Genomic DNA, 25,786 nt, shown 5'->3' with positions numbered 1-25,786 from the left:
TGAATAACTTCTTACAAAAATTGTGAACATGCTTCACTTCATTTTTCTGTACAGTTCCATCTGATACACATGGTACAGTATCAAAAGGGTTTGGAAAGGTGAAACAAATTCTTCTATGTAGTTTATTTAAAAAAGAACTTTTGCTGCGTAGATGCATCTAGTCTTGTTGTTCTAACAGCATAACAATTATACATAAAGGTTGAGAAGGTGTGCTCTTTAGCTCTGCTCCAGATTCATCATTTTCTGAAAGCCTTTACATATCCTCCACACTCCATTTATAGGCCGCTTCCTGCACAGCCTTTTTATCCTCTGGTAGCGTTTCTGTTCAAAACCATTTGACCTGCAAGACACAAATAAAATAACCCTATTAATTATGATACGACAAGCTAAAAGGCCAAAGACAATCCATTCAATTAGGCGCAAATTTAATATAGACGTGGAAAAAAATGATCACAATTTCTTTACCATTAATGTGCAAAATGACAAACTGATGTGTGTATTAAAAACATTCAATATTAAACTACAGTTCTGTCCTCAACAGTTTTCCTCTGTCACCGATGCACAAACTCTACCTGTCAACTCCGTCCCAGCGGTACCCCGGTGGAATATTGAACCGGTTTGGAGGTGGAGCAGGGCCTTTATATTGAGGTTTCTCTACAAAAAATCAAAACAAACATACAAATAAATAAAAATACAAACAGTAGCAAAAGCAAAACTGCTGCTATTTAAAAGCTTCTTACAAGGATTGACCTGGTGAAATAAAATAAAGTCATAAATAAAATAAAACATATGTAATGTTAAACATCTTGTGTTTTTGTGCCACGGTCCTTTTTACGCCTGCGCATTGCAGCCATAGGATCGCCTTCTCTTTCCTGTTCTCTCAACATGCGGTCAAGATCCTCAAGTGGCTTAAGGGCTTCGCGCAGCGCTTCCTTAAGTTTCTGGTGATGCATCTGGATCTGTGCCAACCTATACATACATTTTAACATAAACCATTGAACCACTTTTATAATTTTTTATGTGGATATAATCACATAAACTGTGATATTTGAAATGATCATGCACATTTACCCTTTTCCCCACTGAGCGTATTTCTCGTCTGTTGCCGCTTTTTCACCAGCTTTCTTTTTCTGTTCATTTCTCTCTGAATCCAGATCCCTGCTTTTGCCACTTTTGTCTCTGAAAATCGTCTGAGCGTTACGCGATTCATCTGGTCAAAGGGGATGAATGGGTAAGTATGTAGAAACTTCATTATTTAATTTTAGGACTAAATAAAATACGACAATATAGATGATAAGCTGAAATGAGATGCAAAGCTGTATGAAGCTCTTCAATCAATGGGTGTAAAAAAATCTTAAGAGAGAAAAGTTGATGAAACCTTCAAGTGGCTGATTGTGTTTTTCTCTGCGTCTGTTCTCCTTTTGCTCTTTCCTTAAAATGTCCACAGAAACCAGGCCTGCCTTTCCACCAGATAGCATCCTTTGGCCCTGGTTATAAAAAAAAAAAAGACAATTGAAAAATATAACATTTGAGTGAAATCAGATTTGACATTAATCTTTGTTCCAACACAGTCTGCTTACCTGTGACTGGCCTGGCCTACGAGGTGGTGACAAATCTCCATCCGAGTCCCTTCCACTCGGTGGCTGCCCCCTGGGTGGAGACTGGTCAGAGTCTGAGCCCCGTTTAGTTTTTGAGGGCCTCCTTGGGGGAGATTGGTCGGAGTCTGAGGCGTTTCCCTTCAGGGGCCTTTTCCTCGGGGGAGACGGATCCGAGTCTGAATCATGTCTATTCTGACCCTTCTTAGCCACCGCTGACCGATGAGGATCCGGTGAGCGTTTTTTACTTAACAAGGATGAGCTGAGCTTGCTTTTGTTGGAGGCTGAATCTGACAAAGACACAGTTCATTTGTTAATTTTCATTTTGTAATGCCTTTTGAACAAAAATTAAAGATTTATTATTAGATCAAGCTATGTCTTTAAAATAAATTTCAATTCAAAACTCATGTTAAATGGGTCTCTGCTTTTTACTTTTATTCATATGCCACACCAGATTCCACTTTACAATTTAAATGGATCACTCACCTTTACTTTGCATTTTTTCTGACTTTCCTGAACACTGTCTTGGTGGTGACAAGTCTGGGGAGTCATGGCGTCTTCTCCTGGGAGGAGAGACATCTGGAGAGTCGTGACGTCTTCTCTTGGGAGGAGAGACATCTGGAGAGTTGTGATGTCTAGTCCTGGGAGGAGAGACATCTGGAGAGTCATGACGTCTTCTCCTGGGAGGAGAGACATCTGGAGAGTCATGACGTCTTCTCCTGGGAGGAGAGACATCTGGAGAGTCATGACGTCTTCTCCTGGGAGGAGAGACATCTGGAGAGTCGTGAGGTCTAGTCCTGTGAGGAGAGACATCAGGAGAGTCGTGACGTCTTCTCCTGGGAGGAGAGACATCTGGAGAGTCGTGAGGTCTAGTCCTGTGAGGAGAGACATCTGGAGAGTCATGACGTCTTCTCTTGGGAGGAGAGACAACAGGAGAGTCGTGACGTCTTCTCTTGGGAGGAGAGACATCTGGAGAGTCATGAGGTCTAGTCCTGGGAGGAGAGACATCTGGAGAGTCATGACGTCTTCTCTTGGGAGGAGAGACATCTGGAGAGTCATGACGTCTTCTCCTGGGAGGAGAGATATCTGGAGAGTCATGACGTCTTCTCCTGGGAGGAGAGACATCTGGAGAGTCGTGAGGTCTAGTCCTGGGAGGAGAGACATCTGGAGAGTCGTGGCGTCTTCTCTTGGGAGGAGAGACATCTGGAGAGTCGTGAGGTCTAGTCCTGGGAGGAGAGACATCTGGAGAGTCATGAGGTCTTCTCCTGGGAGGAGAGACATCTGGAGAGTCATGACGTCTTCTCCTGGGAGGAGAGACATCTGGAGAGTCGTGAGGTCTAGTCCTGGGAGGAGAGACATCAGGAGAGTCGTGACGTCTTGTCCTGTGAGGAGAGACATCCGGAGAGTACTTCCGACTTCTCTTTGGTGGAGAGATGTCTGGAGAGTCATGCCGGGTCTTTTTGACAGGAGAATCCTGTCCTCTTCTCTTTGAAGACAACTCGGGTGAGTCATGTCGACCTCTGCTTAATGAGCCAGCCTCTGTATTTTGATGTTCTTTTCCATTTCCTTCCTCTGTGTCATCATTTTGATCCACTTTTAGGAGAGGAAGTAAAACTATAGTAAACAACAGTCTTAACTTAATATTGCACAAATCCCCTCCTACTTCTGTGACTTCTTATTTACCTCCAATTGCTTTCCATCTGTTGCTGGTCCTAAAAACTTCCATCTGTTTCACTTCCTCAGGTCGATCATCAATCACCTCAGCAATCTGAACAGTTAACAAGAGATTAAGTTTTAAAACAGAACTTGTTGACATAACAAAATTACCCAAACTACAAGCATACCCATTTAATACAATAGATTAGATTTCAGCATTAAGTAAATGGCCTGTATTTGTATAGCGCTTTACTTAGTCCCTAAGGACCCCAAAGCACTTTACACGTTCAGTCATCCACCCATTCACACACACTGGTGATGGCAAGCTAAATTGTAGCCACAGCCGCCCTGAGGCGCACTGACAGAGGCGAGGCTGCCGGTGTTCCAGATCTACTGGCGTTTAGATCAACTGGCGTTAGTCGAACAGATGTGTGGCAGACTTCCGTTTCAGGAGCTGCTACCTACAGACTAGCAAAAAAACGCCAAATGTGTCATCTGTGACACTTGTGAGGTTATCTCAAACACACTCCGTCAGTCTTGATGCTGTTGAACAACAAAATGTTTAAAAATGTGGCGAGTTTACCTAGGGTTATCCTCATGCGCGACGCGATCGCGAAAACAGCAAACAATTAACACCATGCCGATGTTGTTCACAGGACAACAAGAGTAAACGATCGGGAGACTCTTGTTGTCGTTATCGTTCCCCTCACACGGTTTGTTTCTCCGAATTCAGCGTTTTTGCTTCACAACTAAAGCGAGCAGTTTACTTTGTGTGCACTAACATGGACTCGAGTCAACCAGTGCCACCACTGGCCAAGTGCCACAGCCTACAGCCAGATCAACTTGTGACACACATCTGCAGCACGTCTGAATTCGTTTCATGCACAATACATTTGTACCTTTCAATTGTGTCTGTTTGTGCGTCATGCAAATAAACCTTTGAAATGAATGAAATGACACTAATATTTCACTAGTTTTGTAACATCACATGTCGTTACCGTAGTCTGTGTCTTTTCTCTGCGAACAAACATTTTAGAGTTGGTTGTTATATACAGTCTGTATAAGTGTGGTTAATCTAATAAACATTTGTAAGGAGATGGCAGTTACTGTGAATGTACAGCAGTTACACAGTGATTAGTAATAAACAGTCAGACAATGACCCTGACTTTCTCATTCAGTCTTGTAGATTGAATGCACCTTCTGTGGAAAGTGGTACCACACAGTGTGTGTGGACTTCCCCTGTGCAGAAGGCGACTACAAATGTTGTGCATGTTAAATAAACAGAAAAAAGTGATCCCTGTTGTCTTTGCTTACTGATTGTTTTCAGTGTTGACAAGCCACATTGCTGCCATTGCATCTTTCAACATGTTTGTGGGTAGATTTGGATGTACCAGGGGTAAGTGCAGCCACTCAGCCTCTACTCAATGTCATCATAGCAAGTTAATCTAGTAGTAGGCTATGGTAGGCTTGGTACTTGGCCACAGGTGGCAGCAGTGGACTGACCTCCATTTGAAACTGCTCCAGCTGCTGTGTGATAGTGGATCTGCTACAAATTGAAGATCATATGGAAGTTTTGGAAATTAACCCTTGTATTATGTTGAAAAACAAAAAAGTGACATTGATTTTGTTGCGGGTCATTTTGACCCATACTGTGTAAATCCACTCAGAATTGTCAAGAAACTGCAATAAAACAATAGCACCTTTATTTTCCATCAGATAAACATGTAGAACACAGACATACAACAGTGACTTTCCATAACTATTTTAGGAACAATTTGGTTTTTTGTTCTTACAAACACGTATTTTGAACTTGCCCAACGTTCTCAGTTTTTCAATGCTCAACATTTTCGATTTTGTCCACATGATGGACAGAATGTAACTGTGTGCTTTCTGCAGATGTACTTCTTGTATTTCTCACAAAAAGTGCTTGTTTTCAAACAGGAATCTTCCTAACTAAGATTTAAAACAAAAGATTTCTACGTCTCCTCCAGTCTCACAAACAGAACCAATCGACACACCTGAGTCACTGACTTTCTTATATCCACTCACTCTCACTGGCTCTGTTTATTACTAATCACTGTGTAACTGCTGTAAATTCACAGTAACTGCCATCTCCTTACAAATCTTCATTGGATTAACCACACTTATACAGACTGTATATAACTACCAACTCTCCAGCCATGTTGATGGATTGCCTATATTGGCTGGAAATATTAATTTCCAGAGAAAGGACACAGACAGACGATGCTTACAGGATGTGATGTGACAACACTAATGAAATATTGACGTGTCATATTTGTCCAAGGCGTATTTCATTGTTATGGAAAAAGAGAATATTAAAATCATTATGACCAATTGGAGCAGTGATTTCTATGACTTTGTGTATATAATTTGGAATTTTGTACAAATGTAGGCCAATAAGGAATATATGATATCATTTCATTCTTTTCAAACAGACACAATTGAAAGGTACAAATGTATTTTGCATGAAACACTGGGTTTAACAAAAACAACAACATTATCAGTACCCTCAGGTGAGGAAGTACCTTGTTCATGTGTGGTGGCAGCTGGGGACCTATGAAGCCAACACTGTTGTGAGGCATGGTGGCGATGGTGCCTGGGCTCACCACCGGCTGGGGAGATGCCTGACCAGATATGCCAGCGTTATGGTTCAAGTGGCTGTAGTCCCCAGTTTTTCCCACATCTGTGCACCTGATGACATGGAAAAAAGAATATTAACCATGACAAAGCATCAACATTATAACATTAGGTTATAATAATACATTTTCTACAAGAAAAGTGAGAATAAACATGTCTACATTATTAAATAATGATGGGAAAAGTTCTACTGAAGGAATAAGCCTAGAATGTTTAAAAATACCGATGTTTACTCACTTGATGTAGAAGAGGACATAGGCCTGCTGGTTGAGAACAGTGCTAATGTCACTGACTGACACGGACGAGTCATTCATCTGAAACCACTGCTCATTGCTGGCCTGTGAGACAGAATGAGAGAGATGTGACACAGCAGATTCAGTTTCTGAATTGAATTTGAGCTAAAAAGAAGAATCTTATGGTTATATAGGGGTCTTTTTTTTCTTTCTTTCAATGCATACAAAGTAGTTTTCTGCTGAAATGTGTTGTTTATGGTGTTTGTTTGTTTGTACTACGCAACAGCAGCATTCAAACAGATTCGGGCACAGCCAGTACCTTAATATAGCAGAAATAGTGTCCAGTATGACAACTCAATCCAGAGTGAACCAGCACAGCATACAGCCTGTAGAGCTGGGGCTCCCCGTGGGACTGCGACATGAAGGGCCGCAGATCCAGATGCTCCAAATACTTCACATCCTGATGACCACCAAACAAAAAAAATTCAAACATTACATGCAAATATCCTGTTTTATAATAAAACAAAGCATCTGTCATGTATCTTTATGACTTAAGCAGACACTATTGGCCATTTGCCTTTGTGATTTTGCCTCCACTGAAGTCTGCAAAGCGTTTGAGTGAGATGGTGAGCACATTGGCGCTGCGATGGATTGTAAATCTTTTTGAGGCCGTTACCATTTTGTTGCACCTGAAGGAAACAAACATTCAGCTTGTTGACAAAAATCACACCTAAACACTAAAACTCATCATGGTTTGGCATCTCTTTGCACATATTCAACTCTGTATATTTTATATATTTTATTATTATTATTATTTTATTTTATTTTTTTACTATTTAATTTGTAAAAATGTGTATACACACACACACACACACACACACACACACACACACACACACACACACACACACACACACACACACACACACACACGTAGGAAAATATTTAGTATACACATCCAGAAATGCATACACTATTATATATTGTACATATATTTATTAGTTTCAGGTTGGCCATTCTTGTATTTTGCTCGTTTGTGTTGTTGTGTTTGCACATCTCTGTTGCTTGTGGGGCTCGCACACAAGAATTTCACTCGCATGTGCTGTGCCAGTGTGCCTGCACATGTGATGTGACAATAAAAAGTGATTTGATTTGATTTGATTTGATTTGATTTGATTTGACTTACTTGGTGCATTTATAAGCATTTTCGCCACCCAGCTGTTCTGGCTTGACAAACTGCTCCAGAGCTTTGGAGACATTTGGAGCAGTCTATATGAACAGAGAGAGAGAGGAAAAACCTCACACTCCATAATGCAGAGAATACATAGTAGCAACGTCACTTTGAATGTTGTCCAATTACCTTAATTTCCAGAGTGATATCCAGAAAAGGGTCAAATGTATCTGAGACAGCTTTGCAGTTTAAACATTTAACTGAAACAGAAATCAGTGCTATGAGTATCACACAAGCTGTAAGACATAAAAAGACAAATAAAAGAAAAATAAATCAAACCTTAAAAAACAGTGACTTACCTCTGGATCTTAGGTACCCGCCAAACACTTGATGGATGAAAGAGGTTGCCTGCGTTTGCCTGTCCAATCTATAATAAAAAGATAAAGCACAAAAGTTAACTAATAAGGACAGTGCAACAATTAACTGACTGACCATTTATTTTTTAGCATTTTGGAACCAGACAATCACTTTACAGTATTCAAGTAGCAGAAAAGACAATAGGAGGAATTGGAGCACGATTAATTACTTAAGAGGCCATCTGCTGCTACACGGGAAGAATTGATTTGATGAGAATTGACACTTTAGGTTCTTAAAAAAATAAATGAATTAATAAATTATTTTTAGGAGTCTAACAAGAAGCACAACACTCAGCCCAGTGCATCTGTTAAACGTGTAGTTTTGGTTAAATGTGCACATAGACTTCGAAGCTCTATAGTAACACATAGAAAAACCTGGATTTTCTGAATTTTGCTGCTGCAATAATAGCACTAATGCCATTAGGGTGAATAAGAGATGACCTGAGGGGTTGAGTGCTCCTGCTCACACTGCTTACCCTGTTGCCTCAGAAGAAATCTATACTAGACACTAAGTCTGGCAGCTCTCTGCCATAATCCCAGACACCTGTTTTACTACACGTTTAAGCCGCTTCTGATCTTTTCAAGCCCTGTTACCAAAACAAGCTACCACACCCAGTGTAAGAATACTTTCTGTGTTGGAGCAGTCAAGTTCATTAAAAAACTTGATATAATAATGAGGTATTATATCAAGTGGCTTGCCTAGTATGTAAACTGAGGTGTCAGTCAGGCAAGAGACTGAGGAATCTGCATTTCTGAAAAATACTCTCAGCAATTGAAGCATTAATAGTTAAAAGGAACTAGTATAAACTGCACTTCCTGAAAAACAGGATAAAGGATTTATTTCATATTCTCCTACTGTCACGGTGTTACCTCTACGTAGCTAATTATGGATCTTACTACATAATAAAGTGCAAACACTGTCAAGCCCAAGTAAAAATATTTTTGTGTGTTTAACTTGTTTAGAATGCATGCAATGTAAAATGACACTCACTTGGTTCCAGGTAAGCAGGACCTTTGCATAGCATCCACTGTGCACCGCAGGAATTCATGAGCATCTTCCTGGCTTCCATAGCAGAAGTGGTTTGCAATCCCTGTGTGAGGGGAACGAGGAAAAACAGAACCAAAAAACAAAGCAGGAGGTGAATTATTGTAAAGGATACCACAGTTAAATGCAAGTTTACACTTATTTAAAAACAGAATTCAAAATCCCTCCAGATTATTTCCCTCCAAAATTACAAAAGGTAAACAGTCACACAGCGCCTCTTATCATTAAAATATAGGTAAACACTTTGCACAGAGCACAGCAACAACAGTCATCCACTTACACCCAAGCTCATTGAGTACACCAATGGGCTTAATGACATTCCCAGAGTTGGTAAAAACCTGAATGATGTGGTTTTGCATGGTACACATCATACAGAACCCTGGCTCATGACCTGCAGCAGAGACAGAGACAAAATACTGAGTGAGTAAGGAGTGATACAATGTGAGAATCAGCGCAGGACTGCGTAACACCACTGTTGGTGAAATAAACTTACATGTTTTGGAGTGCTCCCGCGTCAGCATGTAGTTTGCTAAAGGAGGGGTGTAGCTGAGACACTGCAGGGCTGAGTTGAGGAAGCAGGTGTTCCCCATGTTCTGGAGGCCTGCACCAATGAGGTGAACCTGGGCCCAATTTAGGCTGAGCCGATCTGGTGAGAACAGCACCTTCTGGGGCAAGTCAATTCCATCGCCACTGCTGATCACTGACACACAGAGCCACAATTATTACTAAAAATCTGTTTCAATACATTTTAAAAAGGAGATAATTTAATGCCACCTTACTTATACAACCACACACTGGCACATGGCAAAGTCATGTCAGGACATCACAGTAATAGCTACAACTATTAACAGTTATATAATGTGATTCTGGCCACTGTGAAAAACTCCTAAACAGCCTCAGGAAGAAAGATAGGACAATTTGCCTTCTCCTTTGTTTCTGCTAAACAAGTTGGGCTGCCGGTCTTTATATAAAAACAGCAATTGCATCACGAGCTGAAGTGACTGATCATGCAAAGCTGGATGCATTACATAACTGGATGAATGAACGGAGAAGGGAAGCAGCAACACAACACCCACAAAAGCAGTTGTCAAACTTGTGTGAAAGCAGAAGCAAAAAGATTAGCTGTACGTTACTAAAACCAATTCTGACAAATATGGGTAAATAATGGCTAAAAAGTGTGGTTCCATATTTGCTAAAACTGGTTGGAAAACTATTCTGTCTGACAATAAAAATCTTCAAACAGCTTAAAAAGACATTTTGAAAAAAAGCCAGGCTTTGCTCTGACCTTGGTCCTTGGGCTGGTCCTCAGAGGAGGGTGTACTCTGAGGACCAGCCCCTTGGTCCTTGGGCTGGTCCTCAGAGGAGGGTGTACTCTGAGGACCAGCCCCTTGGTCCTTGGGCTGGTCCTCAGAGGAGGGTGTACTGTTGTACACAGCAGCTCCAGGTCCGAGTCCGGCTGACTCGTGGTCAGACTTTTCTGAAGATCTGTCAACTATGGTCATTGTTCATAGCTGCATTAGGAACATAGACACATACGTTTATGAACTGAAAACAAAACAAAACAAAAAAAACAACAACAACTCATTGTTATTTTGGAAAAAGGGAAAGGGAAAGAAAACTTAAATACTACATCAATCCTACACTGGTTAGGTAGCAGTACAGTGAGTTTGGACAACAACAACTAAATACAAAAGCCACATTAACAGATTATACCCAATTTCGCTGTGCAAAAAACTGCACAATGACAATAAAAAGCTCTAAGTCTCTTATAGCTTATAGTTAAATAACGCTATATTAAACACTGCCCTCATACCATCGCCTAAACTTTCAGCAAACAAGTATCAGAAATTGTGTTAGATTGGATGATTTGTTTACATTCAAAAACAGACTAGCATAAGTGAGAGCCAAATATTAGTTTTTGACCGTTTGTTTTTATTTGAATCATCTTGTCAGATTCCTTTTAAATAACAAACACCAGTAGACAAGAGTAACTTTCGACATCTAATTTAACTCTGTCCAACTAACAAACTTAAAATATCGACAAAAATTAGTGTTTAGAAAACTCAAGAGGGGAAATGCCAGATAACCCACTCGACCGAGGAAATTTCCAAGTCGGAAGCACGTTTACAACAGAAGCAGCTGTTCCCTCCCACCTGCTCTTACAGAGTGGCTCACATTGGCTAAATGACGGCTGCTAGGCCTTTAACACGCAGCGTCGCAAAACCTCAAGAAAACACACAAAAAACCCTGATCATATCAGACGGAGAGCAAGTTGAGAGCTTACCAGTCTTGTCGAATTCCGAGATGGACTGACGCGCACTTAAAGAAGATGCAAAAACCATGGAAACCACATAAACATATTTGTACATTAACATAAAGCTGTTGTACACACACACACACACACACACACACACACACACATATGAAGAGAGAGAGAGAGTATGCATAGTATGCAAACGGCTACCAAACAGCCATCATAATTCGTCATACAATGAGAACAGAACAAATCAACAATTGTTATAAACACTGTTATAAACACTGAAAAGTTATAAACACTGAAAAGAGTAAAACAGAAATAGAAACAATGTCCTAGTCAAGAAATAACAAAAGGATTCAAAATTACCGTCATTATTTCTGATCTCGCTTTAATCTCGGTGCACATCACTAAATAAACAGACAGAAATAAAACTTTGTTTTGTTGTCACAAAAATCAGGTCTGTGTGAATGATTAATTGTCACTGTCATTAAGCATATTTTATAGAATTTATATGCAAAGTAAACAAGCTGTGAAAAAGAGACCTAACTGGAAAGATTTCAGAAACTGTGAAACTTGTAAAATATGTGTACACACACACACACACACACACACACACACACACACACACACACACACACACACACACACACACACACACACACACACGTAGGAAAATATTTAGTATACACATCCAGAAATGCATATACTATTATATATTGTACATATATTTATTAGTTTCAGATGTAGCCATTCTTGTGTTTTGCTTGTTTACATTATTGTATTTTGCACAACTCTGTTGCTTGTGAAGCTCGCACACAAGAATTTCACTCACATGTGCTGTACCAATGTACCTGCACATGTGATGTGACAATAAAAGTGATTTGATTTGATTTGATTTGATTTAACTGGAATCACTCCAAAGTAGTGGGTTAAAAAAGGGGAACAAGAGTCAACAGTCTACATTTCACCCTTTTTAGGATTCCTCCTCTACCCGGACACACCTGCTAAGATGGAGACCACATCACGTGAGGCTTTCTGCTTCAGGCCTATCCCAGACCAAGATCCAGGCAAAGGTCAACAGACTTGGCTCACCCTAGAGAGTAAACTCATCATGTCTGTATAAAGATAAGACTCATTTATGATGGCACGCAAGGCTGTGGCTTTCTGTTCAGTGCATGTGTGTGTCTTGGAAATGGTTTGGGCAGTGTGCTATGAGTGAGAAGGCAGAGATGGTAGAGATTATAAAGGTGATTTTGTGATTAAAGCTTAGATTAAAAAAAAACCCTACACTGCCATTAAACTGAAAAACACTGTAATAAAGTATTTAATACCTCAAATAGAACATAAGAAAGACCATATAAGGTTAAATGTGAAAATGCTGTTATAGACACAGAGCATCTGGAGGAGTGATATTGTTTTCTCTGCTGTGCAGTGAAATTCCTGCCACTCTTACTCACAGACACAGGATTGGATTGCCCTCAGCAGTAATTATTTGTGTATGTGTTCCCGTGTCCTTCACACAGCTCTGCGACATCCAAAGCAAATGATTTATATTCATAAGAACATTTCATCTCATTTATGTATAAAGTATTATTCTCTCAAGATTAAAATGAAAAAAGCAAATAGTGTAATACATGTAGTATGATCAAGAAAGTAAGAAAGTTTATTTATGGAAAGTGTGATTACTGTTGATGAAATTCTGCCTTTAGCAAAGTTCTGATTACCCTTCAGCAGGCTGTAACACACAACAGGAATCTCACCATTCTCCTCCTGCATCCTCATGATAAACAGGAAGAGGAAACAGACGCGAGGACAGAGAAGTGAGAGGGAATGAGCAAGAAGGCAACCGTGATCACATGTCAGCAGCAGCAAAAAACGAACAGGAAACAGCCCAGATGCAGTCTCAGTATCAGAAAGACTTCCCTCCCCCATCCTCCTGCCACAGGAGGCGGACACCTGCTTTCCCGCAGCCTGACAACATTGGCATCAACCCTGCGTTCAGGTGAGAGCAGGTTTATCATCATCACAGTGTCCTTCATGTAGGGAGCAGCTACTCTGTGTCTGCGTGCTCTGATTCTTCTGATTCACAGGATCAACTTCAGCACGGTCCAAAGAGAGACTTACCCAGGCTGGCCCATCGTGAATGTCGGGTACGCTGGAAGGCAAAGACCAGCTAAGCATGACTTCTAAGCGGCAGTGGAAATCATCTTGCATGTTTGCATACATGCATGATTAATATTAAATGTCAAAGTCATATTTAACAAATGCTTGAAATTTGTCTTGTCCCAGCATGTATTCCCAATAATCATACAGTAATAAACACAAACCAGTGGAAAAAAGCCTCAGTTTTCAGTGTGTTTGACGTATATGTGTTTGCACTAACTTCATTGTCTCTTCGTATAAATAACACTACAATTGACAGCTTACTACTCAGAACATACTTGGAAATAAAAGTCAGTTCTGCCTCTTGTTTTTTTCTGGTACATTAGAGAATTACCTTTTAATGAAATAAGAGATTCATTTCCCGTCATCTTTCATATTGATGACTTCAGAAATACTTGTGCACAGTTTAAGAATCCACCCAGTGACCCATAACCGAAAGCTGATTGACCTCACTGGGCAGGACCGAGGATCAGATGGCTGAGTAAGAGCTGAGTAAGCATTTGATTCAAATTCCTGAGTTGCATGTATATGGAAAAAGGAGTAAATGTGTTTGAATACTGAGTTTTCTTCCCTCAAGTATAAATCTTGCACAACACATCATTACCAACTCTGAAAACAGGGGTCACATGAGGCTACACTGGAAAACTACCCAACTTGGGAAATCTTAAACATGTTGCAACACTTTGACAAACAGTAACACCTTAGATTTCAAAACAATGACGAATTTTATTGTTTATGATATAATCTGATTTAAATTTTTTAAAAAGAAATGGGGCTGACAATGTGCTCTTAAACTTATGCTTTTTTAAAAACAAAACAAAACTGCAAACTCATTTTACATTGTGAGTCACATATAGCCTTTGACATTGAGTGGGCCGGACCAGCGAAACTTCCCTTTCTGTCAGTGAAAAGAAGTTTAACTATGCATTTAATCCCTGGAATATCTTAATATCAGAAAAAGAAATGCAGTTTTGTTTGTCTCAGTTTATCTACATGATAAACAACATTCTGTAGTAAATGGGGAAAAAAGTCTGTTGGGACTTAAATTGCAAGAAATAAAATTTGAATTTTATATGTGGGGTAATAATATTTATGATAACTGTATAAAAATACAGTTCCGATTTCCCAAAGCAATCCAATTGGACTCTTAAGCAGTGATTCTGGCTGCTGGCGCTCATGTTTGACATGATGGATGTAAGTCTCATTTGGCTGGACACCACCCGTATTGTAATTTTTTCGCTAGAATAAAGAGTTGTAAAAAAAAAAAAAAAACCCCAACAAAACACAACAACCCTACTTTGTCATTCCTGAGACTTCCCTGAGAAGAACTGAATATGACAGCCACAGGCAGAGTCCTGATTACCATACAGTACAATCTGAAGAATATCAGCATACAAAAAAGTAACCTTTCACACAAACAGTTATCCAAGTCACACACTCATTCACTGTCCTCCTTTGAAAGCTGAAGTGCTGAAGTGCAGCCACATGCTTCATCTCCGGTCCCGGTGCCTGCTCCTGTCTCCGTGCCTGCGGTCATCCCACTCTCGGCCTCTGTCCCGGTCATCTCTCCTTCCTCTGTTGCCCCACTCTGCTGTTCTGTGTCGGTCCCGATCGTCTCTGGCTCTCCCGCTTGGTCTGTCCCACTCCCTCCCTCCACCACCACCACCACCTCGTTCCTGCACCGGGTCTACCCCGAGATTGATGGGTTTACGGAAAGGCCTGTCCCTGCCGCCGAACCGCAGCTGTCCGGATTCCTTTTTCCCTCCAAGCCCGCCGCCGAGGTACCCATCCTTTAAGAGTCCTCTCTTGCTCAAAATCCACGAACACTTCATGCTGGTCGACCACCAGCTTGTTGGCGTCCCGGCGGGCCCGGACCACAGATCGCTCCTCTTTGTACTCAATGAAGGCATATCCTTTGGAGAAACCCGTGACAATGTCCCGGACCAGCCGGAGCCGCTGGATGTCTCCGTACTTAGAGAACACTTTGTGTAGTTTATCTTCGGTGGTCTGTGGGTTCAAGCGGGACACAAAAAGCGTGAGCAGTGGGTCTCCAACGACGCCTTTGTTGGGCTTGTACCGGGCACCCATGGCCCTCCAGACCGCTCGATCATGGGGTTCCACGTCTGTGCCGTCGATGCTACCAGCTTTCAGCGGGTCGTACACCTTCGCTATCGGACTCCAGTCAGCCATTTTAAACTAGAACGATGGCACAGGAGACTGGCGGGCTTTACAAACAGTTTTCAGGGCTAATATTTCTCTGCATTAGTCGCCAATTACGCGTTAAACCACACCAGTACCGCTGAATCTATTCACTCTTCCAAGTGCATCAACAAAAACATTCCGTAATGAAACGGGGTCCAGTGTGTCACATTTTAAAGTCCCCCTACTCGCCCGACTAAGGATACTAGAGTTCCGCTGTGCTAAGATACTTAGACCAACTTAAAACTTAAATTAAAAATAGATAACGTAGATTAATTATAGCATCGGTCGACAAATTTGCAAGTATGAAGTAAGGTTAATTATTATTAATAATAAATAATACTTTTTATAAAAATAAAAAGTTTATAAATAAAACTTTTTATTCATTGCACAATACTGTCACTTTAAATTTTTATTTTATTTTATATAATTACACCATAATCAATAGCATAGATAGTGACAGATTAAAGGCAATAGCATTGTTGTGTTATTAAGCCATTGGTCTAGCATGTGCAACCAGGACACCGATTCCTTGATTCTACAAATCATTCTTCCATAATTCTTTTTGATAGTGCTGGTGGAAAGTGCCTTAAAACTTTTACAGATGTTAGACTGAATCGGACATTGCTAGAAAAAATATTAGAGCCCAACCTGATTCCCTCACTGTGAGAGTCACAGCATCCTGTCAGTGTATGTACTCCCTGATTAATATGGCAAGGAATGGCTTATTTGAATGCCGCTTTTTTCACATCTCTGTAGGTCAGTCTTTTTTAGCTACACCACAGAACTCTCAAATGTGCATTTATCTTGTACACAAAACCCTCACAGCTATACCATACCATCGACAGTCAGCTGTGGACACTCTCTTTCAGCATTTGGTTGCTGTGCACTACGTTTCATTTTGGAGTCATGAGGGACATGTCTCTATTTCTATGTCCAGGACCAAAATATGTTGGTTGTAACAAGCGGTTATTTGAGTTACTGTTGCCTAATAAAATGGGTGGTAAGTGTATAAAATTATCTAAAAAGACTGAATGTCAAATGCTATCCAAGTTACAGGTGCCTGAACACTCTTGGGACAATGCATTACAAAAACATTCTTTAATAAAACACTGAAACCACAACAGCTTCTGCTCCACGGTGAATAACTTCTTACAAAAATTGTGAACATGCTTCACTTCATTTTTCTGTACAGTTCCATCTGATACACATGGTACAGTATCAAAAGGGTTTGGAAAGGTGAAACAAATTCTTCTATGTAGTTTATTTAAAAAAGAACTTTTGCTGCGTAGATGCATCTAGTCTTGTTGTTCTAACAGCATAACAATTATACATAAAGGTTGAGCAGGTGTGCTCTTTAGCTCTGCTCCAGATTCATCATTTTCTGAAAGCCTTTACATATCCTCCACACTCCATTTATAGGCCGCTTCCTGCACAGCCTTTTTATCTGCCATCCTCTGGTAGCGTTTCTGTTCAAAACCATTTGACCTGCAAGACACAAATAAAATAACCCTATTAATTATGATACGACAAGCTAAAAGGCCAAAGACAATCCATTCAATTAGGCGCAAATTTAATATAGACGTGGAAAAAAATGATCACAATTTCTTTACCATTAATGTGCAAAATGACAAACTGATGTGTGTATTAAAAACATTCAATATTAAACTACAGTTCTGTCCTCAACAGTTTTCCTCTGTCACCGATGCACAAACTCTACCTGTCAACTCCGTCCCAGCGGTACCCCGGTGGAATATTGAACCGGTTTGGAGGTGGAGCAGGGCCTTTATATCGAGGTTTCTCTACAAAAAATCAAAACAAACATACAAATAAATAAAAATACAAACAGTAGCAAAAACAAAACTGCTGCTATTTAAAAGCTTCTTACAAGGATTGACCTGGTGAAATAAAATAAAGTCATAAATAAAATAAAATATATATAATGTTAAACACCTTGTGTTTTTGTGCCACGGTCCTTTTTACGCCTGAGCATTGCAGCCATAGGATCGCCTTCTCTTTCCTGTTCTCTCAACATGCGGTCAAGATCCTCATCGTCACGGTGACGTGCCAGTGGCTTCTGGGCTTCGTGCAGCGCGTCCTCAAGTTTCTGCTGATGCATCTGGCTCTGTGCCAACCTATACATACATTTTAACATAAACCATTGAACCACTTTTATAATTTTTTATGTGGATATAATCACATAAACTGTGATATTTGAAATGATCATGCACATTTACCCTTTTCCCCACTGAGCGTATTTCTTGTCTCTTGCCGCTTTTTCACCAGCTTTCTTTTTCTGTTCATCTCTCTCTGAATCCAGATCCCTCCTTTTGCCACTTTTGTCTCTGAAAATCGTCTGAGCGTTACGCGATTCATCTGGTCAAAGGGGATGAATGGGTAAGTATGTAGAAACTTCATTATTTAATTTTAGGACTAAATAAAATACGACAATATAGATGATAAGCTGAAATGAGATGCAAAGCTGTATGAAGCTCTTCCATCAATGGGTGTAAAAATATCTTAAGAGAGAAAAGTTGATGAAACCTTCAAGTGGCTGATTGTGTTTTTCTCTGCGTCTGTTCTCCTCTTGCTCTTTCCTTAAAATGTCCACAGAAACCAGGCCTGCCTTTCCACCAGATAGCATCCTTTGGCCCTGGTTCTAAAAAAAAAAAAAAAAAAGACAATTGAAAAATATAACATTTGAGTGAAATCAGATTTGACATTAATCTTTGTTCCAACACAGTCTGCTTACCTGTGACTGGCCTGGCCTACGAGGTGGTGACAAATCTCCATCCGAGTCCCTTCCACTCGGTGGCCGCACCCTGGGTGGAGACTGGTCAGAGTCTGAGCCCCGTTTAGTTTTTGAGGGCCTCCTTGGGGGAGATTGGTCGGAGTCTGAGGCGTTTCCCTTCAGGGGCCTTTTCCTCGGGGGAGACGGATCCGAGTCTGAATCATGTCTATTCTGACCCTTCTTAGCCACCGCTGACCGATGAGGATCCGGTGAGCGTTTTTTACTTAACAAGGATGAGCTGAGCTTGCTTTTGTTGGAGGCTGAATCTGACAAAGACACAGTTAATTTGTTAATTTTCATTTTGTAATGCCTTTTGAACAAAAATTAAAGATTTATTATTAGATCAAGCTATGTCTTTAAAATAAATTTCAATTCAAAACTCATGTTAAATGGGTCTCTGCTTTTTACTTTTATTCATATGCCACACCAGATTCCACTTTACAATTTAAATGGATCACTCACCTTTACTTTGCATTTTTTCTGACTTTCCTGAACACTGTCTTGGTGGTGACAAGTCTGGGGAGTCATGGCGTCTTCTCCTGGGAGGAGAGACATCTGGAGAGTCGTGACGTCTTCTCTTGGGAGGAGAGACATCTGGAGAGTCATGATGTCTTCTCCTGGGATGAGAGACATCAGGAGAGTCGTGATGTCTTGTCCTGTGAGGAGAGACATCCGGAGAGTACTTCCGACTTCTCTTTGGTGGAGAGATGTCTGGAGAGTCATGCCGGCGTCTCCTCAGAGGTGAGACATCTGGAGAGTCATGCCGGGTCTTTTTGACAGGAGAATCCTGTCCTCTTCTCTTTGAAGACAACTCGGGTGAGTCATGTAGACCTCTGCTTAATGAGCCAGCCTCTGTACTTTGATGTTCTTTTCCATTTCCTTCCTCTGTGTCATCATTTTGGTCCACTTTTAGGAGAGGAAGTAAAACTATAGTAAACAACAGTCTTAACTTAATATTGCACAAATCCCTCCTACTTCTGTGACTTCTTATTTACCTCCAATTACTTTCCATCTGTTGCTGGTCCTAAAAACTTCCATCTGTTTCACTTCCTCAGGTCGATCATCAATCACCTCAGCAATCTGAACAGTTAACAAAAGATTAAGTTTTAAAACAGAACTTGTTGACATAACAAAATTACCCAAACTACAAGCATACCCATTTAATACAATAGATTAGATTTCAGCATTAAGTAAACGGCCTGTATTTGTATAGCGCTTTACTTAGTCCCTAAGGACCCCAAAGCGCTTTACACGTTCAGTCATCCACCCATTCACACACACTGGTGATGACAAGCTAAATTGTAGCCACAGCCGCCCTGGGGCGCACTGACAGAGGCGAGGCTGCCGGACACTGGCGCCACCGGGCCCTCTGACCAGTGGTGTCCCAAATCATCAGGCGCATTTTTATTGTTTAAAAGAACCCCTCATATACAGGAGCGTATATAGCATATGTTTCCGTAATCATTTCAACTGAATGAATGGACAGGTTAGCCAGGTAGCTAGCTAACGTCATCTTACCACCGGAGCTTCTTCTTCATCCTCTTCCTCAATCTCCGTCTGCTGTGTGACCATCTGTTTCCAATCTATGTCATCGTCCACTATTTTAAGTCTTGAATCAAAGAAGTAAACACGAGTAAGTTATTACATTAGGCAGTGAGGAAAACAGCGCTGCACAACAACAGAGTCGTTAACTAGCTTAACGGCTAACAAATACAGCTAAATCTGCGGCAAAAGTCGACTAAACCGTCGCCACCGGCTCACCCCTTCTCGGGAACCTTGCGCCGCTTCTTTTTTGCCTTTCCTTTAGATTTCAGGGAATCATCGTCGGCTGATAAATAACGTTTTAGGTACTCAGCCTTGGAGAGTTCCTGTCCTTTCTTACTGCATGTGGAAGCAGCCATCATTGTGTTGTTAGAAACTACGGGTGGCGCTGAGGTTCAAGAATGCCAGTTCGGATAGAGGATGCAAAGGATAGACTGAGATTGAGGCAGCCAAGCAAGCATGCCTAAATTGTAAACAATAATATTATTAATAAATTCGAAATAAGGGCAGTATAGTTAGCAAATATAATAATACAAATAAATTAATACAAATAAATCATGAAAGGGTTTTGAGGAATTTACCATTGTTAAATCCAATTTCACTCCAGGTGCAGTGCTGTGAAAGTATTTGTGTGATAAACCACATTTTTTGCTGAGGTGCAAAAGCGAGAGTGAAATAAGTGAACACCAACTGTGTAGTTATATAGTTTTAATTGATATCAGTAAGAGGAAGTTAAACTATCACCAAAAAATTGTCAGTCATGTGTTGGTATTGTTTCTATGTCATCAAAACAATGTTGGTCCAGGATTACTGACACTTACTGACACCATCACTTTATCAATGCTGGTCATCATGCCCTTTTGCTGCTAAAGTATTTAGTATTTAGTATTTATTTATTTATTGTCATTGTCAAGAACAATGAAATTGCGTTTGGGGCTTCCATACAACCCAAAAAAAAAGAAGAAAATAATAAATACCCCTTAAAACCCAAGTGTACATATTTAACCCAGTGTGACTCCAATGCAATAAGACAATCCTTAGCAATAATGTTCGTAGAAATTCAGACAAAGACCTGAGAAACATGACAAAATACAACAATGCAACCCATTCAATATTATTGTACTGTGAGATATGATATCAGATATGATAGTTATCTATTTAAGAAAGAGGGGGGGGGGGGGGGCAGGAGGGGGAAGAGAATAAAGATATGATGCACCAATGCAGACCAGTTCATTGCTATTAAGAAGTTGGATATGGTTATTGTCCGTGAGAGGGGGGCAGAGAGTTCAGGAGCCTCACAGCCTGTGGATACAGGCTGTTGGCCAGTCTGGATGTTCTGGCCTGTATAGACCTGTACCTTCTCCCTGAGGGCAGCAGATGGAAAAGGTGGCGCGCAGGGTGATGTTGGTCCCGCAGGATACTGTGCACCCTCCTCAGACAGCGAGTGGGGAAGATATTACTGATCTCTGGCAGACTTGTTCCAATAATTCTGCCAGCTTCTTTCACCACCCGCTGGAGTGCTTGCTGATCGGCCTTGGTGCAGCTGGGGAACCATACTAGAAATCCATACGTCAGAACGCTGCTGATGGCACAGTTGTAGAAGTTCAACATCAGAGATCTGGGAATGTGTGCGCTCCGCAGTCTCCTCAGGTAGTAGAGGCACTGTTGGGCCTTCCGTACAACTGAGGTGATATGGTTGCCCCAGGACAGGTCCTCGGTCACAGTTACCCCCAAGAATTTAAAACTGCTCACCCTCTCCACCGCCTCACTGCCAATGAAGAGAGGCAGATGGTTGTTATGACCCCTCTTCCGGAAATCTACAATGATCTCCTTGGTCTTTTTGGTGTTTAAGACCAAGTTATTGTCGTGGCACCATGACTCTAGTTGTTGCACCTCTGTCCTATAGTTTGTCTCATCATTGTTGGATATAAGTCCGAGCACCTACTTTTCTATACCTATACTCTAGGGGTGCAACGATACTCGTATCGATATTGAACCGTTCGATACAGTGCTTTTGGTTCGGTACGCATATAAGATAAGATAACTTTTATTAGTCCCACACGAGGGAAATTTGTTTTGTCACAGCAGGAAGTGGACAGTGCAAAAGTTGTGAGGCAAAAATTAGAATACAATAAGAATAAATACAGTACACAACTGTACAGAATAGAATAAAATACTATATACAGTAGAATAAAATAAAATAAATATACAATAAGATAAAAATAGAATACAAATACAAATACTATATACAACTGAGTAAAAATACAACGATGACAGAAAGGATTATTGCACTTAGTATTATTGCATATGTATGGATGTGTGTGCTTAATCAGTTAAAGTCTTTATTATGGAGTCTGACAGCAGTGGGGAGGAAAGACCTGCGAAATCTCTCCGTCCCACACCGTGGGTGCCGCAGTCTCCCACTGAAGGAGCTGCTCAGTGCTGTCACAGTCTGCTGCATGGGGTGGGAGATGTTGTCCAACAGGGATGACAGCTTAGCCGCCGTTCTCCTGTCACTCACCACCTCCACTGGGTTCAGAGGGCATCCTAGAACAGAGCTGGCCCTTCGGCTCACCCTGTTCAGTCTCTTCCTGTCCCCAGCAGAGATGCTGCCGCCCCAGCAGACCACACCATAAAAGATAGCAGAAGCCACAACAGAGTCATAGAAGGTCTTCAGGAGTGGGCCCTCCACTCCAAACGACCTGAGTCTCCGCAGCAGGTACAGCCTGCTCTGCCCTTTCCTGTAGAGGGCGTCTGAGTTATGAGTCCAGTCCAGTCTATTGTTCAGATGAACACCAAGGTACCTGTAGCTGTCCACAGCCTCAATGTCCATACCTTGGATGTTCAGTGGTTGCAGTGGAGAATGCTTGTGCCTGCGGAAGTCTACCACCAGTTCCTTGGTTTTACTGGCGTTGATCTGGAGGTAGTTCAGCTGGCACCAGTCCACAAAGTCTTGGGTCAGACCTCTGTACTCCTTGTCGTCCCCATCAGTGATGAGGCCGACTATTGCAGAGTCATCAGAGAACTTCTGCAGGAAGCACTGGGTGGAATTGTGGGAGAAGTCTGCAGTGTAGATGGTGAAGAGGAACGGCGCCAGAACCGTTCCCTGTGGGGCCCCCGTACTGCAGACGACCCTGTCCGACACACAGCCCTGAGTCCTCACATACTGTGGTCGGTCGGTGAGGTAGTCCAGGATCCAGGTAGTGAGGTGATGGTCCACTCCAGAGTTCTCCAGCTTGTCCTTTAGAACCGAGGGAAGAATGGTGTTGAAGGCACTGGAGAAATCAAAGAACATGATTCTCACAGTGCTTCCAGCGGTCTCCAGGTGAGCGAGGGAACGATGTAGGAGGTGAATGACGGCATCATCCGCTCCAATGCCAGGCTGGTAGGCAAACTGAAGTGGGTCCAGTGATGAGCTTATTAGGCGCCGAAGCTGAGCCAGGACCAACCGCTCCAGGGTCTTCATCAGGTGGGATGTCAGAGCCACCGGCCTGTAGCTGTTGAGGTCCTTGGGGTGTGAAGTCTTTGGCACTGGTACAACACAGGAGGTTTTCCAGAGCTGTGGGACTCTTCCCAACCTCAGGCTCAGGTTGAAGAGGTGCTCCATCACCCCACACAGTTGGTCCGCGCAGGACCTGACGACCCTCGAGCTGATGCCATCTGGACCCGCTGCCTTCTTGCCATTAATCCTCCTCAGTTCCCTCCTAACCTGGGTGGTTGAGAGAGACAGGCTGGAGCCTTGTGTTGAGTGTGTATTGGATGCTGCAGTTGGGGGTGGGGGGGGAGTGAGCAGGGTGAATAGAGGAGGTGTGAAGTGTCTGAGGTGGAACAGCAGCAGTGGGGGTGGGTGAGTCTGCAGCCGATGTTGCAGACTGCCTCATGGCTGAATCAAATCTGTTGAAGAAATGATTCAGTTCATTTGCCCACCTCACATCCCTCCCAGGCAGTATCGAACAATACACAATTTTTAATTTATTTTATCAACTTTCCTTCTGACGATGCTGTCTGTGTTGAGCGCTCAGTGGATCTGCGCTCGACAGTGCAGCCTAGGCGGAGTAGTCGAACGCAGATTCACTGAGCGCAGGGCAAGCTAGCGAGACAGAAGTTAAACTCTCCTTGCAACATGGCAAATTGAACCTTCCCCACCCTAATTCAGAATCAGAATCAGAACCAGAAAGGGTTTTATTGCTAAATGTTGAGCGGGTTTACAACATTAGGAAATTGCTGCGGTGCTTCAGTGCAGACATATTGTTATAAATTAAGCTTAAATAGACATGAAAATAAAAATGGGAATAAGAATTAAAAGTGCTAAGTAGATAGATAGATATATACATGATATATACATGAGTGCAGGTGGTGATCAGTGCCAAACATGGAATGATGCAGTGAACACAGCGTAGGGTCATGTATTAGTGGTGGGAACAGTCATACGGTTATTGTTCATGTGTTCAACAGCAGAGGAGAAGAAACTGTTCTTTTGAGTTAAAAAAAATATATATATAATTTTAATAAATGACAAATTAAAAAGGCATGAACATTTTTTTTTGTATCGAAAAAATATCGAACCGTGACACCAAAGTATCAAACCGAACCGTGAATTTTGTGTATCGTTGCACCCCTACTATACTCCATACTGGTACCCAGGTTGTTGCACTGTATTTATTTGTATTACTTTATTACTTGTTATTCTGTTTTTTAAATCTGTTTTTTTTTTTAAATTCTGTTTCTTCATTATTCTGTTTCTTTTCGCTTTTCGCTCTCTGTACGTAATTTTCATTCCACCTCATGTAAACTTGTGATGCAAATGACAATAAAGCTTCCTTGGATCCTTGAATCAGCATTGCGACTGACCTGTGATAATGTCTGAGCATCCAAGAAGTTGGCTAATTCAATTATCACTGGCAAACCAATGTGAGTAAACTGTAAACTAATCTGGCTAAACTAAATAGCAAACCTAACTTAAAAATGTATTTACTATATTCTATAAATTAATAAAGAAAAAACTTATACTGACTATTTGTTCTAGGAGAGAGTTTTATATAAACAAGCACATATTTGAGGACATTGCAACGTTATGACATTACAACAAAATGATTGGTCAGTACCAATGTTGATCCTGGATTAGCATTATTATACGGATGCAACACCAACACAAGGACATCAGATACACTGTCACTCATCATGAAAAACAGCATGCCAGAGTCATGCCATGGCCTCAACATAAAAGACAATACCTCTTACAAATACCTCTGTCATGAGAGTGATAAACACACAGTGCAACATTATAGATTACAGATTAAGTTACTAAACTGCTGATCTTTTGTCTTGATGCATGCTCAGTCATCCAGGTAATGAAATCCCAAAAAATGGATTCTGTTCATTTGGATGTAACATTTTGAGTGGGAGAAACACTTCGTAACTCATCCAAGTGACTTCTTCAGTCTCAACTGTCTGCAGGTTTCCTCAATCTCAAAAACCGTGCCTTTGCAGAATTACTAAAACTAGCACCACTGGCAAACAGTGGGTTGTGAGGTAGTTTCTTGATCATTAACCATTTATGACTGTCACTGCTCAGTGACAGAAATACTTATGAGCCCCTGAAACAAGCCCAGGAAGTGGTAACAGGAAGAGGGTGATAGATTGTCTGAAGCAGTTAGAACAACTGCTTCAGCCATTGTTATACACAGACACAAATTTTCAGAGGCTTAGAAGTAATTGAACAAATTAGCATTAAATATAAGAAAAGTCAATGACTGAAGTCTCTCTCTGTCTTCATATTTCTCAGTAACTTCAGTAAACACATGTTCTGTTGGGCTGAGATCAGGTGAATGGCTTAGCTAGTGAAAAATATCTCATTTCTTTACCTCAAGAAACTCTTGGGTTGCTTTTACAGTAAGCTTTGGGTCATTATACATTTGCACTGTGAGCCACCATTTGATCAATTTTACAGCATTTGGCTGAATATGAGCGCAGAGTATTGCGCTGTACAATTCACAGTTCATCCTGCTACTTCTATCAGCAGTCACATCATTAATAAACACTAGTGAACCGGTTCCACTG

At 41.3% G+C, this 25,786-nt stretch overlaps 3 protein-coding genes and 1 pseudogene across 3 annotated transcripts; 1 reads left to right on the top strand and 3 right to left on the bottom strand.

Moving 5' to 3' along the window:
- Window positions 1–618: 618 nt before the first annotated feature.
- LOC146660602 (uncharacterized) lies at window positions 619–11,105 on the bottom strand. The gene is made up of 17 exons (XM_085420549.1): window positions 10,060–11,105; window positions 9,268–9,474; window positions 9,055–9,165; window positions 8,721–8,820; window positions 7,673–7,740; window positions 7,503–7,573; window positions 7,329–7,411; window positions 6,720–6,831; window positions 6,462–6,602; window positions 6,147–6,247; window positions 5,798–5,963; window positions 3,279–3,363; window positions 2,082–3,188; window positions 1,581–1,885; window positions 1,379–1,487; window positions 1,072–1,210; window positions 619–969 (listed from the first exon to the last, which is right to left on the bottom strand). Exons 1-17 carry the CDS (start codon window positions 10,274–10,276, stop codon window positions 798–800), a joined length of 3,294 nt encoding a protein of 1,097 aa, XP_085276675.1. The 5' UTR covers window positions 10,277–11,105; the 3' UTR covers window positions 619–797.
- An 876-nt stretch (window positions 11,106–11,981) lies between these two features.
- LOC146660601 (uncharacterized) lies at window positions 11,982–13,686 on the top strand. Its single transcript, XM_085420556.1, has 4 exons — window positions 11,982–12,131; window positions 12,823–13,033; window positions 13,122–13,181; window positions 13,600–13,686. Exons 1-4 carry the CDS (start codon window positions 12,041–12,043, stop codon window positions 13,673–13,675), a joined length of 438 nt encoding a protein of 145 aa, XP_085276682.1. The 5' UTR covers window positions 11,982–12,040; the 3' UTR covers window positions 13,676–13,686.
- Window positions 13,687–13,895: 209 nt separating this feature from the next.
- On the bottom strand, window positions 13,896–15,541 carry LOC146660600 (U11/U12 small nuclear ribonucleoprotein 35 kDa protein pseudogene; annotated as a pseudogene).
- Window positions 15,542–16,479: 938 nt separating this feature from the next.
- bud13 (BUD13 homolog) lies at window positions 16,480–20,103 on the bottom strand. Its single transcript, XM_085420550.1, has 10 exons — window positions 19,946–20,103; window positions 19,703–19,793; window positions 19,180–19,264; window positions 18,647–19,090; window positions 18,146–18,450; window positions 17,938–18,046; window positions 17,631–17,769; window positions 17,347–17,528; window positions 17,114–17,195; window positions 16,480–16,881 (listed from the first exon to the last, which is right to left on the bottom strand). Exons 1-10 carry the CDS (start codon window positions 20,086–20,088, stop codon window positions 16,788–16,790), a joined length of 1,674 nt encoding a protein of 557 aa, XP_085276676.1. The 5' UTR covers window positions 20,089–20,103; the 3' UTR covers window positions 16,480–16,787.
- Window positions 20,104–25,786: the final 5,683 nt, after the last annotated feature.

Source organism: Rhamphochromis longiceps, linkage group LG10 (assembly GCF_057381845.1).
Source record: "Rhamphochromis longiceps isolate RC_006_pf linkage group LG10, R_longiceps_female_GT1.1, whole genome shotgun sequence".
Lineage (NCBI taxonomy): Eukaryota > Metazoa > Chordata > Actinopteri > Cichliformes > Cichlidae > Rhamphochromis > Rhamphochromis longiceps.
Note: the sequence above shows the minus strand (reverse complement) of the source record. Positions and strands in the feature narration are given on the sequence as shown.

Bases quoted from the DNA above. Each gene is read 5' to 3' on its own strand.
- LOC146660601 (XM_085420556.1), top strand. From the start codon at position 12,041: ATGGAGACCACATCACGTGAGGCTTTCTGCTTCAGGCCTATCCCAGAC. The intron at 12,132-12,822 runs GTAAACTCATCA...CATGATAAACAG, and splicing joins GACTTGGCTCACCCTAGAGA to GAAGAGGAAACAGACGCGAG. The intron at 13,034-13,121 runs GTGAGAGCAGGT...TCTGATTCACAG, and splicing joins GGCATCAACCCTGCGTTCAG to GATCAACTTCAGCACGGTCC.
- bud13 (XM_085420550.1), bottom strand. From the start codon at position 20,088: ATGATGGCTGCTTCCACATGCAGTAAGAAAGGACAGGAACTCTCCAAG. The intron at 18,451-18,646 runs GTGAGTGATCCA...TGTCTTTGTCAG, and splicing joins AGAAAAAATGCAAAGTAAAG to ATTCAGCCTCCAACAAAAGC. The intron at 18,047-18,145 runs GTAAGCAGACTG...TTTTAGAACCAG, and splicing joins GTAGGCCAGGCCAGTCACAG to GGCCAAAGGATGCTATCTGG.
- LOC146660602 (XM_085420549.1), bottom strand. From the start codon at position 10,276: ATGACCATAGTTGACAGATCTTCAGAAAAGTCTGACCACGAGTCAGCC. The intron at 9,475-10,059 runs GTCAGAGCAAAG...TCTGTGTGTCAG, and splicing joins GGACCAGCCCAAGGACCAAG to TGATCAGCAGTGGCGATGGA. The intron at 3,189-3,278 runs GTAAATAAGAAG...CTCTCCTAAAAG, and splicing joins CAGATGGAAAGCAATTGGAG to TGGATCAAAATGATGACACA.